At 50.2% G+C, this 18,388-nt stretch overlaps 4 protein-coding genes across 4 annotated transcripts; 1 reads left to right on the top strand and 3 right to left on the bottom strand.

Annotated features, from left to right (window-relative positions):
- Positions 1–71: 71 nt before the first annotated feature.
- Positions 72–3,997, top strand: PFICI_10946 (uncharacterized protein; the record flags this gene model as incomplete). The annotated part of the gene is made up of 4 exons (XM_007839527.1): positions 72–447; positions 551–611; positions 668–2,205; positions 2,268–3,997. The coding sequence occupies 4 exons, from the start codon at positions 72–74 to the stop codon at positions 3,995–3,997; spliced, it is 3,705 nt and encodes a 1,234-aa protein (XP_007837718.1).
- A 454-nt stretch (positions 3,998–4,451) lies between these two features.
- On the bottom strand, positions 4,452–5,687 carry PFICI_10947 (uncharacterized protein; the record flags this gene model as incomplete). Its single annotated transcript, XM_007839528.1, has 2 exons — positions 4,452–4,606; positions 4,661–5,687. The coding sequence occupies 2 exons, from the start codon at positions 5,685–5,687 to the stop codon at positions 4,452–4,454; spliced, it is 1,182 nt and encodes a 393-aa protein (XP_007837719.1).
- Positions 5,688–10,821: 5,134 nt separating this feature from the next.
- PFICI_10948 (uncharacterized protein) lies at positions 10,822–12,915 on the bottom strand (the record flags this gene model as incomplete). Its single annotated transcript, XM_007839529.1, has 8 exons — positions 10,822–10,980; positions 11,050–11,241; positions 11,322–11,434; positions 11,490–12,190; positions 12,240–12,283; positions 12,343–12,433; positions 12,487–12,553; positions 12,609–12,915. The coding sequence occupies 8 exons, from the start codon at positions 12,913–12,915 to the stop codon at positions 10,822–10,824; spliced, it is 1,674 nt and encodes a 557-aa protein (XP_007837720.1).
- Positions 12,916–17,806: 4,891 nt separating this feature from the next.
- PFICI_10949 (uncharacterized protein) lies at positions 17,807–18,313 on the bottom strand (the record flags this gene model as incomplete). Its single annotated transcript, XM_007839530.1, has 1 exon — positions 17,807–18,313. The coding sequence occupies one exon, from the start codon at positions 18,311–18,313 to the stop codon at positions 17,807–17,809; it is 507 nt and encodes a 168-aa protein (XP_007837721.1).
- Between the last annotated feature and the right edge of the window lie 75 nt (positions 18,314–18,388).

Genomic DNA, 18,388 nt, shown 5'->3' on the forward strand with positions numbered 1-18,388 from the left:
TTTTTTTTTGGCTGTGTTGGTTGGATATTGGCATGCATCTTCAACCGCAGAGTCCATATTCATTGCTTAACATGGATACTACCTTCGAGTCGGTTCACAACCAACCATATAACGGGACAGAAAATGAGGAGAAACAAATCAACAAGAATCTTCACTGGAAGCCATGGGGGACTCGCTCACCAGTCATCATCGCCTTTATTTTGGCATCACTCGTACTGGCTGCTGTTGTCGAGGTGCTGGCACAAAAAAGTTTGGCATCTGGTGTCCTCTCCCCGTCATCATCGATCAATGATATTCCCGACTCGGCCCGGCTTGCAGCTCTCTACGTACCGACGGTCATTGCGGTTCTTTACGGCTTCTTTTTCTCTTGTATCGATCTCGATGTGAAACGAGTACAGCCCTGGATAGAATTGTCAAAACCCGGAGGCGCTTTAGCAGAGAATTCACGTATGTCTTTCTTGATATATCCCTTGCACTCACATCTATATGGTTCTATATGAGATTCCATCCCTTCCCTAAGTCGGATGAGCTGAGCCAAGGATATTTGCAGTGCTTCTGGACTATGATTTTGATTTTTTGCCATTTGTGCCGCTTCGAGCTGCTCGCCGGCGGTAAGCCCAATCGACATTCTTGCTCTGCCGAGCTACTCTAACAGTCGCAATTGCAGTCACTGGCCCGTCTTCTATTCTGGAATAATCATAGTCATCATTTTTTGGGTAATCACACCTTTGCAAAGTGCCATTTTCGGCACCGGTACTGCGGAATTGACCCAACCGGCAGTCCTCACCACTTCGGGTGGACTGATTCCGATAGAAGATCAGGCCAGCCTCTTGGATGCATCGGTATTGAATGGTGCTTTTGCCACATTGTGGCTCAATCAGACATACCCAAAGTCTTTGACAGCACAATCGGCAACCCTTCCCATTCAAGCTGTTGATATCCCTCTAAGTGCTTCGAGCGCTAATTGGACAGGTTGGACCTGGCAGTTGACGACCGAGCTGAAATGCTGGCCTGCTCTTCTGCGAAACGGCACGACGCCCTACTTCGGCAAGAACCAGACTGGAGTACTTCTTGACAATGGTCAAGGTTGCACAGTTCCCAAATCCTTTGGCTTCAACATGGATGGCGATGGAACTCCTTATGTCATTCGCTATATTGGGTGGTACGATAACGCTCGTCTGGATTACCACATGGCCAGCACAACATGCGATGAGAGATTCAAGCATCAGTTTCTTGCTATAACGTCAAACATCATAGGACTATACAATGATGTCACGAGCGAGGTCACGGCCCAATTTTGCGAGCCGTCATACTATAAGCAGAATGTCACAATACCAATGTCCGGGACGACGCTCAAACCTGACTTTTCCGCCATTACCAATGCTGGCCCAAAGACCGAGCTGACAGATACCGAATTCAACCGAACGGCCTTTGAGTACTTGCTTGGTACTGGTGTAGCAAGTGTTAACCGCGAGAGGGACTACCCTGACAAACAGACCTTGGAGGGATACTACCAAGTCAAGTCTCGGGACGAGGATATTCCATGGCCCATCGAGACCATGCCCAGCTTTGCCATAGGTTCCGGCAATTGGACTGGAAAAGACTTATTGGACCCGGCTAATCAAGCCAGTGCCTACGCCAAAGCACATCAAGCAGCCTTCTCGATTGCCATCAGTGAACTGCTGGCTGAAAGCTCGAGTGCCACTCAGCAAGGCAGTATAGACTTTCGCATCAGTGGTATAGTTGTCAGTCGACCTATTTCCGCCACCGTCGAGATTCTACTGGCGATATCGGGGCTACTGGCTGGAATTATCTTACTTTACAACTGGAACGCGCAGACTAACTTGCCGGGCGATACTTCGAGTATTGCTCGCATCATGGAAATTTCTCAACACAATGAAGAACTCCTCCAAAAATTCATTCCATTTGAACAATCCAGCGAGAAAGAGCTCAAGAAGGGCCTTGGGCAGTTACGGTTCGAATCGCAGCGAATAGGCACAGAAGCGCACCTTTCTTGCATCCCAGCCAGCCCAGAAGCGCCGACTCCAGACAATGTTTTACGAGACAGTCTTGCCGCCAGATCACAAATGACGGGAGTTAGACCAACAGCCTTGAAAGTCAGAGTAGCGATCTTGGTTATCCTGCTGTTGGCAGCTGGAGTATCGATTCTTGCGTATCTCAAATATCGAGAAGTCATATTGGGAGGTGTGCTTCATATATCTCACTCCCCTCTTTCTGCATATTTCCTAACGAGAATAAAAATGCAGGACTTGAACGGCCATCACAGAGCTTCGAAGTTCTCCAAATCTTGGAGAATTACATCCCGACTGCTTTCGCGACCTTCCTTGACCCTTTCTGGGTTCTCGTCAACCGCATTTTCTGCCTAATTCAGCCGTTTCGAACCCTTCAAAAAGGCAACGCCACTGCCAGGCGGTCGATCGAGTGTGATTACACGGGCCTGATGCCTCAGTTTAACATTATCAGAGCTGCCAGGTCCAACCATTATTTTCTTGCCATGATCTGCGCCGTCGCTTTGCTGGGCAATATTCTAGCCGTGGGACTTGGCGGTATATTTGATGAGAGAGAAGTCGACATGGAATACACTGTGCAGTACCAGCCTCAGCGGTCTCTATCTCCAACCAAGGACAGGGTAGAGTTGCCGAGCGGTACTCTCCAAATGGCTGTCAAATACAGCGACCATCTTCAGCTTGTACGAACTAATTTGTCAGCACACACCTCTCTGCCTCCGTGGACAACTCCCGAGGCCTACTTTCTTCCTTTTGCAGATATTCTAAACTCATCCACGACGACAGATTTACAGAGGGCGAACACGACCGGCATAGTATTCGAACCGAGATGCTCAGTTGTGAGCACGGACAATACGTCTTCGGAGGACTACATTCACTTTGTCTACAACAACACTCACAGCCAATTATACTTGAATCATGTTTTTCAAAATGAGTCAAGCATCCGCTGTGGAGTAATGTCAGGCACGTTTGAGCAAACTGATGTATCGGCTGTCAATATCACTGGGAAACAGGACCGCCCGCGAGGCCCATCGTCGAACGAAATCTATAGCGTGATGCAAGCCTTGTCGGAAGATGGACTACAGACAACCGATGCCGACGACGAGTTTTGTGGCAGAATGATATTGGCGGGCTGGGTTCGCATCAATGCCACTTCGCAGGGTGTGCCGTTGGACGAACCCGAATCCAGCTTCATGATGTGCAGTCCCAGGGTCAGTACCGCGCCATACCAGGTGACAGTGGACTCCCAGGGTTACGTTATCGATTCTCAGCGCCTCGGAGACCTGGTCGACGCAGAGCCCATCTTTGCAAACAGAACCAGCTTGATATTCTACTATCTATTCTTTGATACTATTTGGGGGCTCGACAGCTGGCACAATACTACAGTCGCCAATGACTGGATGAATAGCCTTCTGAAGCTCTCTCTTGACGGCACCGCGCACGTTGATCCCAATCAACCACTCGTAAGCATGGAAACCATGCTTCCAGCTTTCGAGGCCGTGCTAAGAGAAGGCATTGCCTCGCTCTTTGGCCTCAATCCGTCTTTTTGGAAGGCCACCGGGCCCGACGTTGCCCTCGTCAACGGCGTCGTCATCCGATCCGAGACCCGAATTTTCATGTCCGAGGCGGCATTCGCCGTCAGCGAGTCGATTCTAGTCATCTACATCATTGTAGCCCTCCTGGTCTATACCCGAGGCCTCGGTGTTGCGTTGCCCCGTCTGCCCACTACGATTGGGTCTGTCGTGGCATATATTGCTGGTGGTCGAGCCGTTCGAAATTATATCAAAGACCACGCAGAGACGGCAGAAAAAGTTGAGCATGACAAGCAGGAATATAGATATGGCACCTATGTTGGTCAAGACGGAAAAATGCATGTTGGAATTGAGCTGGAACCTTATTCGCAATTGTCAACTATACGACGAAGGACAATATCTCCTCCATCGCAGGGCAATTTCAGGCCGTTCGTATAGTTTGAGAAGCTGGGTCTATATTTGTATGGCCAAGATTTGCTATAGAACCATATGTTACCATTTGGGACAAATTAATCTGAAAACACCCGAGTACTGATGCTTTTCTCTTAATTACAAATCATGGCGAAATCGCATCAGTCAAGTCAAACAGTTGATATATCATGGTTGGAAATTCTTAGTCTCTTTTTTCCTTCTTCTACATCATGCTTCTTCTTCCTTGTACAATCCCCATCATCGCCGTCATAAATGTTTTTGAAAAGTTGTGTGAAGAATCGAAATAATATGTACAGTTTGAAAGAGTGTGGGGAAGAAAAAAGTTTTGGTATCACCATCCCCCCAAAAAAAGATCAAAAGAGCGCCGTCCAATGCCGATCAAATATGCACCGGTTCCCAATGTTGTTATCCAGAAGTCATGAATGTCCAAAAGTACACAAAAATAGGCACAGCCTCATTTTTAGTTCTTCAAAGCACGCATGATCATCTTGCGGCCAACAGCGTTGATGGCCATGTCGGTGGACTCACCAACGGTGCATTCAGTGCCGGCAGCCATTTGCATCACAGCGGACCACTGGCCGCTGGCGCATTGCTGGTAGCTGGAACCCAAGCAGTCTGGAACAAATTAGCAAATGTTTTCAAGGGAAGATGTGGCGGAGAGTAACTCACTAAAGACGCCGTCAGTGTCGCAAGCACCCGACTTTTGCTGACCGCTCGTCGATCCGCTCGACGACGCTGTGGTAGTAGCCGCTGCAGCTGAGGTGGTCACGGCAACCGATGTGGCCTTCGTGGTCGCCTGGGCAGTGGTAGTGGCCTGGCTAGCGCTGGAAGCAGCAGTCTTGGTGATGAAAACACCTCCCTGGGCCGAGGAAGTGGCAGCAGCCTCGCTGGTGGCAACGGAAGTAGCAACGGCAGAAGTAGCCTGGGCACTGGAGGCAGCGTAGGATGTAGGAGAGGAGCCAGATCCGCCGGTCGCTGTCAAGGAGCCGCAAGTCGCGGTGAACGAGGCAGCTGAGTAGGCACTGTTGGTCTCAACAGAGTCACCGGGGTTGGGAATGATGGGGTCCTCGCTCTCCATGCCCAATGTGCTGCATCCATCGGAGTACGGATCAATGTTGGCGACAAAGAGGTCAGGAAGAGCGTCAAAGTTGGCTTGGTCGCCGCCCTCGCCAGTCAATTCAAGAACACCACACTCCATATAGAACTCGCGATTGCCAACACGGTTCAGCCAGCTCCAGGCAATGGTAGCGTTTCCAGCGGGAATGTTGTCTGGGATCGTGTAGTCATAGGTAAAAGGGTCGGTCATACTGGCATCGTCACCCAGGTTGCCCTCCGTGTTGCGGGCAGGGCATCCTCCCTGAACGGTGTGGATGACCTTGAAGACACTGTCGGCGGTAGGTTCTCTGTCGTATGTGATGCTCAGCTGGCAAGAGCCACCTCCGTGGACTGCGGAGCCAATGAGGGCGAGCTGTTGTTGAGAGCCAAGGGCAAACGTGTTGAGTGGACCATCCCAGGCGAACGACAGGTTGGGGTTACGGCAAGGGAAGTCAGAGCCTGCCGAGTCCAGAGGACGTCCAGGGTTCTTCTGACCGTCGTTTGCGAGGAAAGTGTGCGGTTGAGGGCTGCTGAGCTGCATGTGGCCATTGACGGCGGCGACAAGGCCGGCCGCAACAAAAGCAACGTTTGATGTGAACATCTTGAATGATTGAGAGCTTATTGGTATCCAGACGAATAAGCGTAAATGATTGTATAAGTCTGCTTCCGAGCACGAGAGTGACTTTTATAGCAAGTATCACAAGAGCGATAGTTTGTAATTCTGTAAAGTCGTTTGAAGAGTCGAGAAGCGTCTCTCAAAGGAAGGATACTGCCCCAGGCAGGGTTATGGTAAGAAAGAGAAGTTGAAGACGAAGGTCTAGCCTCGATAAGGAGTGAAGGAAGAACCTGATGCTGTGGATGAAGAAACTGAAGAGAAACAAAAGGCTCCAGGTGGGACGAAACGAACGACTTATATGTTGCCAAGGAGGCAAAAAGCATACATAGGGGAGAACATACAATCTGACAGCAAGAAGAAGAAAAAAAAGACTGCTAGGCAGGGAGCGTTAAGCTGCAGACGACGCTATACTAGGATCTAGTCCGTCCTGCAAGCCTATGGAGGTCCAGATACGGGACAGGGAGAGACATTTGCTGCAGGATGGCGACTGACTAGAGGGTCGATTGGGTTCTGTGAAAACGGGGTAGAACCAGGGCATTCCCATCCTCCGGGCATGACAGGAACAAAGGTCCACTTGGACGGCATCATGGGAGGCCCATGAGCAATGCCCAAGGAGGTGCAAAAGTGGCCAAAGAGGCAGCATTGACCAGTGAAGCTCAGCCATGATGGGAGTTTCGCGGCCGGTGGGGCTCGACGAAGGGTGCACCGGAGCGACAGGGATGCCCAGAAGGGCAGCTGAAGAAGGTCTTGATTGGCCCGGGAGCGTTGGTACATTCGACTGGTTTCGTCTTGGCACCAGAAGAGCCTAACATGGCGTCGTGGACTGACTGGATAGGGGCACAAAGCGAGTTGCGTAAAACACCGTCATGGTTGATTGGTACCTACATTAGTAGTATTTGCCTCTTTTCTAACTCACATTAGTTAGCCCATAGGATGTAGCTCCCCTGGACTAGACTCATGAATGTGAGGTTGCTTAGCTCTGGCGGGCAGGCTGAGTGTGGTTGACTCAAGTGGGACCTGTCGTATACTCTGCGACGTCGGTATTTTACTCCTGCAGAGGCAGCCAGCCTGGAGAAGCAATACGGATACTACCGCCACGACGTGTGGAGCAGGACCGGCTGCCTATATTGAAGCATAATTCTTAGACAGAGCCTTATACGGTGGTGGCTCATTGCAACATGCTCGAAACTATCTGCCATAAGAAACAACGAGCAGACAGAGAGCGGGAATTGACAAAACAGGCAACAGTGTGTAAAATCGCAACCTGGATTGACCCTAGGTTGAAAATGAGTTGTCAGCATGCCAAAACCTGGTGCCCTTTGTCCGCATTTTGTTGTTGTGTGGATTGGTTGGATGATGGCAGATCTGGAAAAAACCCGAACTGCCCTGTTCAGCCAATGCAGGCCGCCAATCAGACGACCATTTCCCCAGTCTACCGGGTTGCGCTACAGACATATCCCCTGCACTGGTCATGGCGGCCGCATGGAAGTCTTTAGCGATGCTTCGGGAGTATTGACTGTCGAACGAGAATACGACTGTGCATTGAGCTGTGTCTATTTTTTTTTTTTTTTTTTTTCGTCTTTTCGCCGCTTGGCGATCCGGATGCAACTCTTCTGTGCCAATATGTCCCGCTCCAGGGCGACCGAAGCTTAGGCATGGAGGAGCTGGTTGAATGGATGATATACCAATGATCGTCATAATGAGCTGAAGGCTTGGATTCGTGCTATCGGATGAATCGTATTCAACCTGGAAGGAACCGATTAAGCGTCTCCGGCGGTACCTGAGCAGCCAAGTGGTGTGGTGCTGGAAGAAGAATGGTGAGCATCTTTGCTCAAAGCACGGAGTTCCGACTGTCTAGGGCCTCCTGGGGTGCTGGCTGCACCTTTCAGGGATCTCAGCTGCACTAAGAATGCCCCGCGGCGTCGTCTACCCCCGCAGTTGTGCATTTCTGCATGCTTTTTTTCTTCCATAGGGCCTCCATTCTTCTGCCCCTGGCATTAGTGAACCCCTGGGAAGAGCAGAGCTAGCAGAGACAGGCTGCTCCAGCGAACGGGATCGCGCAGATGGCATGTGGGATGCACGCTAGTCCCAGTAGAATGGTGGTATCCATCCCATGGTGAAACCGACCCCCGTTTCATGCCACCAGATTCGTGCCGAAGAGGATGCAGCACGACCAGTCCATGGCAAGGTGCCATCGAATCGCTCTACCCTCCACATAGACACGATCAGACAGACTGTCAGTCAGATGAACCGCCGACTCTAGTGCAACTAGAGGATCAATGGACGCTTCCCTCACGAATAGCAGATCAGATATTTTGCTCTTTCGACTCACGCGTCCCCATCTCCCCAATATGGCTGAATCGGCGTCAGGGCATCTCTGGGGTTGACTGGCTGCTCCTCTACCATGTCGTCACATCCTTTCGCGGGAAACGAAACACTGAACAACAGACAAGCTTATTCCTACCTACTGCCACGATTTGGAGAGGCTGGTCATGTACAGTATGTGGATATGTCACCGTCACTGCAACTGTGCTGCATCGCGAATGTCTGACCGTGACCGCTTCCCACTTTGCTCGGGTGCATCTTGTACGACTGAAGAGTGTCGTTGTTGTTTTCAGATCGGCAGGGGCGCGGCTTGAGAGCTCCATCAGATCTACATCCGGCGATGGATACACATCCAAGGCTATACGGGTAAAAACTTGAGATGATCAGGAACCGTACCCAAAAATCACTTTGATATCGCAGATCAGCCTCAATCTTTCAGCTGCCTCGGATAAGACCTCCACTCTAGACGAATTTGTGCCCGACTTTGCTCTGATCGTACGGACGAGTCAGACCAATAGTCAAGGTTTGCGCCGTGCATGCCGTTGGCTAGTGTCGCTGTACGCGCGGGAAGAAGCAAGACAGAGAGCTTGTACAACCTCTATCAAGCATCAACGGTCTCACCGAATCAGAAAAAAGCATCCCCCTCCCTCTCGTGTTCTCTGGCGGCTCACCTTGCACTCAGACCAGCCCATTAGCTGGTGCCAAGTTCACCGCTAGCTCAAGCAAAAGATGAGGACGGCTCCTTGCAGCTGTCATGTCCGTTCTACACTAACAAATCGCGAGCCTTGCATCGTGTCAGACGTTTGTTCGACATGATATCTCTCTGATGTCACACCTGGAGCTTGAGGCGAGGTTGGGGTCAGAAATTTTATTCCTCTGCCCACCAAAGCCCACCTGCCCAGTCGGCTAGTGCAGCTACAGCGTCCGATGGCAGAAAGCAAGATCTGAAAAACTGATGATGTGGAAGATGGTTCAAAGTGGCTACCCATCAGCCATCTTGCTCTCTGCGGCACATAACAGAATTACATAACGCAAAAGGTGGGGACCTCTTTGCCTTTGCCTTTGCCTTTGCCTCCTTCACATGGCACGTTGCAGCTGGTAAGCTTGGCGACCGACAGCTAAGATTGATAGACATGAAAGGGTCAGTGAACTGTGGCGCAGAGACTCTTGGGGCCACGGAATTACCAGCCCGGAAACAGCAAAAGAGGTGTTCCGCGCTCTGTGTCTGAACTCAGGCGGGTTGATCCGCCGAGAAGAAAAGGATCGGCGGCCGGGGTCCTGGATTTCCTTGCGGGCCAATTGACAGGGATCTAATAATACGTAAACCCAGCACAGCTGGGAATTTTCACGTCCATGCCAACAAAAGTTCGGATGAAAAGTTATGTTGAGGTCTTTTCGCATGAATATGGGCGTCCTGAATGGCAATCGTCTCCGCTCGCACAAAAAGAAAAGAGAACTGGCCGCGAACGCTTTCTTCTTGGCGTGGCGTGGCGTGGACGAGCCTTGCCTATATCTCGTATTCTATGGATCCAGATTCCAGAGGGCGAAAAGGCCACTTTGTTTTCGTAATGGCGATTTTCGTCCTTTAACCTACGAGGCTGATTTAATACTATTTGGCACGGCCCAGCGCCACCTGATCCAAGCAGACCCGGGAAATTTCTGGTATTTAGTGCTCTTGGCTCAAAAAAAACCTGGCTTGTAATGTTGGCATGTGCTTTTTTTCGGCTTTTTGGCTTTGGCTTGGGGATCGACATTGGACGAAAGATTGGAGGCCTTATGGTGATGATGGGCTGTCCTCATTGACCAGGAATTGTCGTCGCAATTGATGCGCAAGCTCAACGTATGCGCGCTATAGCTGGGGATGGCATTCATTCTGACTGGGTTGCGCATTTGTGGAATTGGGGGCCGCCGTGGTTTGATCCAGATTGACCCCATTTTAGAGACCAAACTATCTCTCGTTTCTTGACTTGAACGCGGTGGATTATCCCAGATATTCCTGCAATGTACATATGCATTTTGCGCCCACTGAAACAAAGGAACTGATGAGGAGGATCTATAGGAGTTGACAATGGAATCATACCACTCATCTCGAAAAGAAGATGAAAGGAAATTCATGTCATTTCTAGACCCAACCCACACGGCTCATTGAAACGATCAACTGACACTGTCACGTGGGTTAAATCTCTACCAAAGTGGTGTTCACTCCCCACACCGGAGGGTGCAGCATCATACGATACTAAACGCGGCTTTAGTATCTGCCTCCTCGCAAATCCTCATCCCTTTGGCGGATTTCATGGGATGCCATTATTGGCAAAAAGTGGACATGTCACGTTGCTGTCTTCCGACCATGTGATGATGAAGATGATGATGCTTGGAGAGATATACCATTATGAGATTACTTGTCCTACGAGGTACGTATGTACAGCTACACGGAGCTGAGAATATACGAATAATATATACAACAAGAATAGTTCCGCGCCTTCTCGTCGACTCTTTCCCCCTCTTCATGGCTTTGCGTCAAAGCGCCACTGCCATGCCAAGAGATCTAAATCCACCACAGACGCCTAAGATATGGTGATGTCGATGAGGTCGATGATAAGTATGTGTATGCAATGTAAAAAGGAAAAGGAAAAAAAAAAATAAAGAAAATAGTCATCCGCAAAACAAAGTATTAGGAAATGTTCGTTCCGTCATTGCTGTCGAGGGGCCAAGAAGTATCCCTCAACCCAGAGTATTCCCAGCGGCAAGGGAGAAAAGGTTTGTCGGCCGGTCTCATCTGATGTGTTGTTTTCTTCTAGATACCGGTATCGTCCTGGATCTTTTCAGTGTCGGTGGTAAAGTCGACCCAGCTAGAGCAGCTCTGGGCGAGGTAGTCGGCGTCGACAATGGCGGCAATCTCGGACTGGCGCTCGACCAGTTGCAAAGCGAGACCTTCGACCGTGTGCCAGCCAATCTGTTGAAAGAGAAAACCAGGGTCAGCGTCTTGTGTTTGTGGAGAAATTGACTCATTGCAATGACTTACGTGGCAGTGAAGCAGCCAGACACCTGGGTTGTCGGTAGGGAAGCCAATGACTAGGTAGCCAGCCGGAGGCAACATGGCAACGTCTCTCCGGATGGGGTTGGCAAAGTTGAGCTGGTCTGTACTCTCATATGTAGCTGCAGCCTGTTGACCGAGGACATAGAAATCATGGCCGTGGAGATGGATCGGGTGAGCCTGGGAATCCAAGTGTTAGTCCTCCCCTCTTCCTACTTTGTTTCTGGTCGACTTCTGACCGGATATGGAACAGTACTTACAATACCGATCTGAGATTCAATCACAAAGTATACCCACTCGTTCTCCTCGTCAAAGATGTTGACTTGCTGCACCTCGGCCCAGGAGCTGTTCTGGTCAATGACCTGTTGCAGGGCTGAGTCGATGTTAGCTCGCTGGAAACAAAGATCTTCTTCACAATGGCTACTTACTTGGGTACTCCCAGTGGGTGTAAAACTGCTGCTCATTAATGGTCCAGCGGAATACGCCGTTGGCAGAGAGACCGATTTCAAATTCAGAGGTCAAGCCATCTTGAGCGGCGTCGAGCTCGACGTAGGGCACCAGGTTGGCAGTCTCATCGTCGCAGTTGTCGCTGTACGACCAGCCCGTAGTCGTCGGGTAAGCCACATCCACGCCCTCGTAGTTGAAGATGCCGGTAATGTTCATTGAGTTCTCGTTTGAGCTGGAGCACGACGACATGGGGATGGCACGGAGCCAGTAGTTGCCCGGGTCCTGGTTGGCCTCGACAATGACATCGTAGCGCTGGCCAATGCCGATGTTGATGGTGTCGGTGGTGAAGGGCTGGATAGGCACCAGATCGGCAGCAATGACGGTCAGGTTGTGGTTGTCAATGGTAAATCGAAAGTGCGTGTCCAGGGCCGTGTTGACGAGGCGGAGACGGGTGCGGCTGCCCGAGGTGACGGTGGTCTGGAACTTGGAGCCACCGTCCTTGTATGTGTTGGTACCGTTGATCAGACCATTCTGCGCGGCGGGAATGTTGCCGGTCTGAGCGCCTTGGAACAGCGAGTCGACTGTTGGGTGGTACCAGTCTGACAACAGCAATGTGCCCTTGTCCTCGTCGTAGGGTGCGGATGCCGGGCCGTTGACAATGACACCACCAAAGACACCGTTCCTATGTTCTGTTAGTGCTGGCAAGATATGGACACTTGAAGAGTACTTACCAAGCCTGCAGACTAAAGTGCGAGTGGTACCAGGTTGTGCCGTACTGTTGTACGAATGTCAGTCAGGCAAACTTCAAACTCTACAAAAGACGACTGGACTTACTTGTGTAGCCTTCCATTGATATGTGAAAGAGTCACCAGGTGCGGTGGGACACTGAGTGATTCCAGAGACACCATCAAAGAGGTTCGATCCTCTGTGCAACATGTCAGTGATGGTCATCTACAAGTGTTGTGGTATAGCACTCACTCTTGTCTGATACCATGCCAGTGGATACTTGATCCGTTCTGGGTAGCAGAGTTCTTGACATGGACAACTGCTCATGTGTTAGTACTAGGTGTGTTGACTCGACGATCTTCTTTGTCACTCACTGATAGTATCACCCCAGTCAGCTATGATCTGAGGCCCAGGAATGGATCCATTGATCGCCTGGACAGGACGAGAGAAGCCATCCGGTGCAGCAGTAGTCTCGGTGATCTCCCACCAGAACTCTCTGACAACTCCAGTGTCGGGAGCCTCATCATACCAGTTGGTAGACAAGGAGTATTCTCCCCAACAGGTAGGGTTGTTGGCCGAGTCAAACTCACACGTCTGGCGAGGAGAGATCTCGGATGATGGAGCCGCGGTAGCGATTGAAAAGAGAGCACTGAGGCTCGAAAGAATGAATGAACGGTGCATCTTGCACAGTTGTAGAATATAGTCTATCAACGAATGGGAGGATTTGGAACGAAGGTAGAGAAGACTTCTCTTGTTTGATGCTGATGATATCGAGAGAAACAAACCTCATGGACCGGACGACGAGGACCTTATATATCCAATGTGATATTCAAGATCATGAAGTCGGCAAGACGTATCTTCAACATTGTGCCCACATGAATCTTTGCCTTGTAAGCTCGTGATATCGATCTAACTGTCATCCACCTACACGATACCCTGAATATCGGTTTTGATTACGCGGACTGCATAGGCGCCCATGTGCCAAGGATGACTTGAAAGTGATGTTGCAGAGACCATCGACAATGGGGCCAAGGCACAGACGCATCGTGAAGTTGACCCCCAAAGTCGACCGGTTCCTGCGGGCATGGATACGGGGGGACAAGCTTCAAAAGGGTCATAGCCACGAGGTGAGAGAGGAGTGGCATCTGTCGTTGTCGGCTCCGAGTCTCCGACCCAGATGGCCCTCCGAGTAACATGGGTTCTTCAGGTTCAGGTGAGTGGTGAAAAGATTTGAATATGCGCTTTTCGTCCAATATGGGATACCCGATAAGAAAGGCCAAGAGTCTGCAAGGAACACCACGAGGGGCTCAAACTAGTAGCCAAAGCGAATAGAGCCCCATAGAAAAGTTGAAGATATTGGATATTCCAGCAAATACCAAGAGACCCTATTGGCTGCATTTGTCCGAAAAATGAAAAAGGAGGTTACATTGGAAAATACTCAGGCCAGCCGCGCGCTGCTTGCTTCATAGGAAAAACCGGGCTGGTCGGGTCATGGCAATAGTATAATGAACATCTCGGATATCTCTTGATCAAGATTGCTATCTTTGCGGTAATCTGCCCATCAGGCTGTCTGCATTACTCTGCTCATCTGCCTTTGCAATCAGAGCCAAGTAGTTCCAAGGGGGATTTAGACCCAATTCAGACCAAGGCGTTACTGAGAAACCCGGGGAAGATCGCCCCAACAGTGGATCGGAGCCGCAAGCGAAGATACTCTATAATAACATGGCAGGATTTCGAGGAACTGTGCACGGTGGTGGATTCGCGGCTCCTCAGGGACTGGTAACATCGGGGCGTGCAACTTTGCCATGTGACCGAGCGCCACGAAGGTAACCCATTTTGGTGTGCCGTTGCAACCAACTTTTGGCTGTTGGCCTTCTTTCAGAGGGGCCAAGGTATGAATGAATGAATGTGGCGCTCCACCCGAAAAGAGGGAAGAATCCACCCATCTGCATTGCAGCAAACAACAACGACAACAACATGATGCAGCGACAAGTAAAATAATCCTGGGCATTTCCGGCGGTGCGGCGCGGAGAGCAGATATGAATGCGGCGGCAACGTGCCCTGCTTTTGCGGCCATGCCACCGGACTGGACTTGATCATCTCGTATTCATTCATGCTGCACGTACATACATGCTGGTATGCTTATTTCCCTGCTGGCTATTATTGGGCTTGGTTGATTTATTGTTTTTCTTGTCGCAAAACCCGCAAAAGCGGTGTCGAGTCATAATTGACTGTTACTCCTAAAGACTGCATCTCCGCCACACCTCCCAATGTGCCGTCTATGCATGAGAGCGGCGCCCAAGGTAGTATATTGCGATTGGGCCTTGTTTCGAACGTCAAGGAAACATTAGTACTTTTACCAAACATTACCACGTTGCCAAACATTCCAAGCCTGTGCGAAATGTCTTCTGTAGTAGCTAGCCGCTGTGGAGTACCTAGGCTAGAGCTGAAACTTATCAAGAAGATCTGAGAGCATGAGGCTCTTTTCTTCAGGTGAAAGAGTCCCCACGACTCCAGAGTCTGAGCACCAGAGTCTAGACTAGACACTGTTATTTTTGACCCTGAGAGAACAGAGATGTGCCAACGGAAAGATCCACGAAGATCCACCCCACGTGGAAGCGCATCAAAAGTCGTTGATCACGACCGCTTTTGTGCGCAAAGCTGCGATCTAGAGTACGGAATCTCTGCCGCTCGGCTGCTGTTACCCAGTGACGTTATGGTACAGCAGAAATCTACCGGGATTGCACCTCAATTTTCGGCTCGTGCCCGTGCTTTGGCTGAGGAAAGAGACCCAGGGGGGTCCGCTATAAGTTTACTATGGTATAACCTTGCGTCTAATCGACCACTGTTGGCCCAATCGGAGCCAGCCGAGCACTCAATAGTCGCGCCATTTGTACGCGTAATTCTCTGCCATAAGGGGAATGCTAACCGCCCGTACCTGCAGTTGGCCCTGCACGATTGAATCCTGTGCTATGTATTGCCTGTCGTGCTCACCAAAGAAGGGCATGTTTGTTTCTATTTTTCTCTTATCCCACCTCTCCCAGCCTTCGAGAAGTCAGAAAACAGACTGGCGAGCTCCGCCAAGCTTCAAAAACACTATCAGGGATTCTATGCTTATTGGCATTCAAGCATATTTGCACTACCAGCAGGCAGGCCCCCCATCATCCCCTCTCTTGGGCATGAGCTGAGACTGGGTTCAGGTTGACGGAGTCTACGGCGGCTTACATACTTACATGGTGTGCCTATCTTGATATCTCGCAGCGATTGCCTTGCATGAGGCGATCGCGATTTCCGAGGCCATATCACCTTGAGAACAAAAAAGCCCCTCTCCCTTTGTGCAGCAAGCGGTGGACTGATGAGAGCAGCGGTCAGCAGCTCGCTTATTCGGTCTTCGACCCGAGCTCGCCTGAGAGGAAGAAAGAAGCAAGTAAAGTTACACACGACTTGATGATCAGCAGCCACAAAACGTTGCACGTCCACAATCTGGTGATGGAAAGCTTCGAGAACAACCAATGCACCTGTTTAGAACTTGAGTCCTGCCCCCTAATACTCCTTTTGGTTCAGGAAAATGATGATTATGCTATACTATATTGACATGACTAAAAACAAATGCTGCATCACAAATGATCAATGACGTACGCCAAACCAGCTCCCTATTGTAGAAAACAATGCATAACAGAGTTATATAATTGTCAACCATGCATATATCAAGACCAAAGTTCACATGTTTTGACATCGGAAATTATTTTTATACTGACTGATCAATGGCCATCGTTTCCGAGCTGCGTTTCCGAGTTGCTTGCCAAAAGCGATCAAGAGCACAATCATAGTCTGAAATCCTCTGAATTGCAAGAGCCGCTCGCCGAGCGCAAAGCTTAGCAATATCCGAACGACCGAGCAACCAGGGGGGTATGCATCCCTCCTTTCTCTCTCTTTTTTTATGAAGTCTTTCCCCATCTTTCATATCAGACTTGTGTTATATACCGGCATCTCAATTATAAGTAGTACTATGGAGAGGGCTGCAGGTGCTGATAAACTCATGAGAAAAGCTATCCGCAGAAACGTTTTGAGAGCCTACCATCGCGGCTCGGCATGCCTGTATTAAGTGGACATCGGCTTACGACGCCTCGCCGGCACTAAACATGGGGCTGCCATGCCCGCCAATGCGAACCATCCCACGCTCTGACTTTGGCAACAAAACTGCCAAGATTCGTCGACGCGTGGGGAGAGAGAGAGAGAGAGAGTATGTGTGCGAAAAAAAGAGAGGGGTACATGCTGTCTTGTTCCTTACATTACCTATGCTATTTGCTTGGCCACAGCCAATACATTGCCTCGTAAAGAAAATATCAATGATATGAGCCTTGTGCCCCTCACTCTCTCTCCTGAGACGTGGTCAACGCTCACCAGCCCTCTTGTGCCGGGTTATGGACCCCCGGGATTGCGATTGCAACCAGGTAATCCCTAAACCCAGACACTAACTTGGTTGTTAGTGTCACTGCGGAGAATTAACGAGAGGCAGTAGTATAATCATTCGAATCATGGCACCATAATTACCGGCAGTTGCAAATTGTACGAACAACACAGAGTTGCATCTCTTACTGCGGCTGTTGTCAAAACTCCTTTAGCTTGTCTAGAGTTCTTCTGCAGAAGTACGCAAAAGAGTCGAAAGATATTCAAGTGTGATCACGATGCCCACTGGCTTGCACCCTAAAACAACCCCCCACACACCTGCCAAATACTTGATTTTGCTTGCCAGTTTTCTGACGGGGACGCGTCGTCTGACAAGGCTCGACTAGAAGTTCGCCTCGGTAAATGTCTGATGGGACTTTTGATTGTCAGATGGTAACCATTTGCACTGCACGATTTGCCAACCACCGTCGCTTATTTGCATTCTGTAGACAAGTCAGAAAAGAAACGAAACAAAAAATAGCCTCACAGCGGCGGCCTGGTCCGCAGCCACACCGTTTTTGTGCCTCGACGATCACTGCCCAAAGAAGTTTTATAGTGAGAACTTTGATTTCAATGTTAATCTATTCCTGTAGCTAAACTTCTAAGTAGCCTATGGGAAGTGGCCGACTCTCAAATACCCTTGTTGTCAGGTATGTTGTTTTTGCGGCTGACGAGCAGATAAATCGCGAAGCGCGCAGCAGCAAGGAGGGGTCAGATAATATATCTTCCCTGCGCCGCTTGCCGGTCATGCGAGGAACCATGCAAATGCTCTTCAAGCTTAAAAAACCAAGGGCAAAGAATCCTCGCTGTCGATAAACTCGCTTAGCATAAACACAAGCTTATCTCGGTGACACATGAAAATTCAGGTGTCGAAACAACGTTCCAATGCCCTTTGCGGGATATATGGTGCCGAAGCTCTCAAGAGTTTCGCCGGAGATGACTCTTACATTCACTTGTCAATAATCATTGTGTACTCCTTGTGACCCTCTCTATTGATATCTCCTCCTCTATCCTCTAGCACCGTAGTCTAGTTGCTTCAGAATTGCACATTATGAGAAGGTACGTAAAATCATGAATGAGCATGTGGCGCGACGCCCACGACATTGTATGTCGAGAAATGGTCTTAGACAGCAGCACCCTTCTCGTCCTCGGTGACTCCGTCAACATCAACGGGTGCAAAGTGCTCCGAGTCTTCAAAACCATAGTCCTCTCTGGTCCACTTCTTCATCTTCTGCGTGCGGAACTCGTGAAAGTCCCACTCGAGGGTCTCGAGGCGCTCGGGGTGTTTGAAGACGTAGACCTCGGTCTCGACCTCGTCGCCCTCGACGTTGCCCTTGCCCTCGTCGTCGCCGACCTTGGTCAGGAGCTTAACCTTGACCTTTTCGCGCGTGTACTCGGGGCCCTCAAAGTAGTCGAGGTGGTACATGTTGGCCGAGGTGAGGCCCGTGACCAAGACGCCGCGTACGTCGTGGGCTGCGTCCGGGATGATGCCCGGGTAGTCGTTGCTCTTGACCCGGCGGCGGCAGTAGCCGTGCAGCACGGCCGGCTGGAACTGGTGCAGCGACTTGAGCAGCTTGATGTCGGTGGTCGAGTTGCGGTAGCAGACGGTGAAGAAGACCTCGGCGGCCATCTGTGCCAAGTGGAATTAGAAACACGGCGGGTTTTGAACAAGATCCGAAACGGGTCATCTTGAACCATGAGAAGA

This window comes from Pestalotiopsis fici (genome assembly GCF_000516985.1).
Source record: "Pestalotiopsis fici W106-1 unplaced genomic scaffold PFICI_Scf_8, whole genome shotgun sequence".
In the NCBI taxonomy this organism is placed as follows: domain Eukaryota; kingdom Fungi; phylum Ascomycota; class Sordariomycetes; order Amphisphaeriales; family Sporocadaceae; genus Pestalotiopsis; species Pestalotiopsis fici.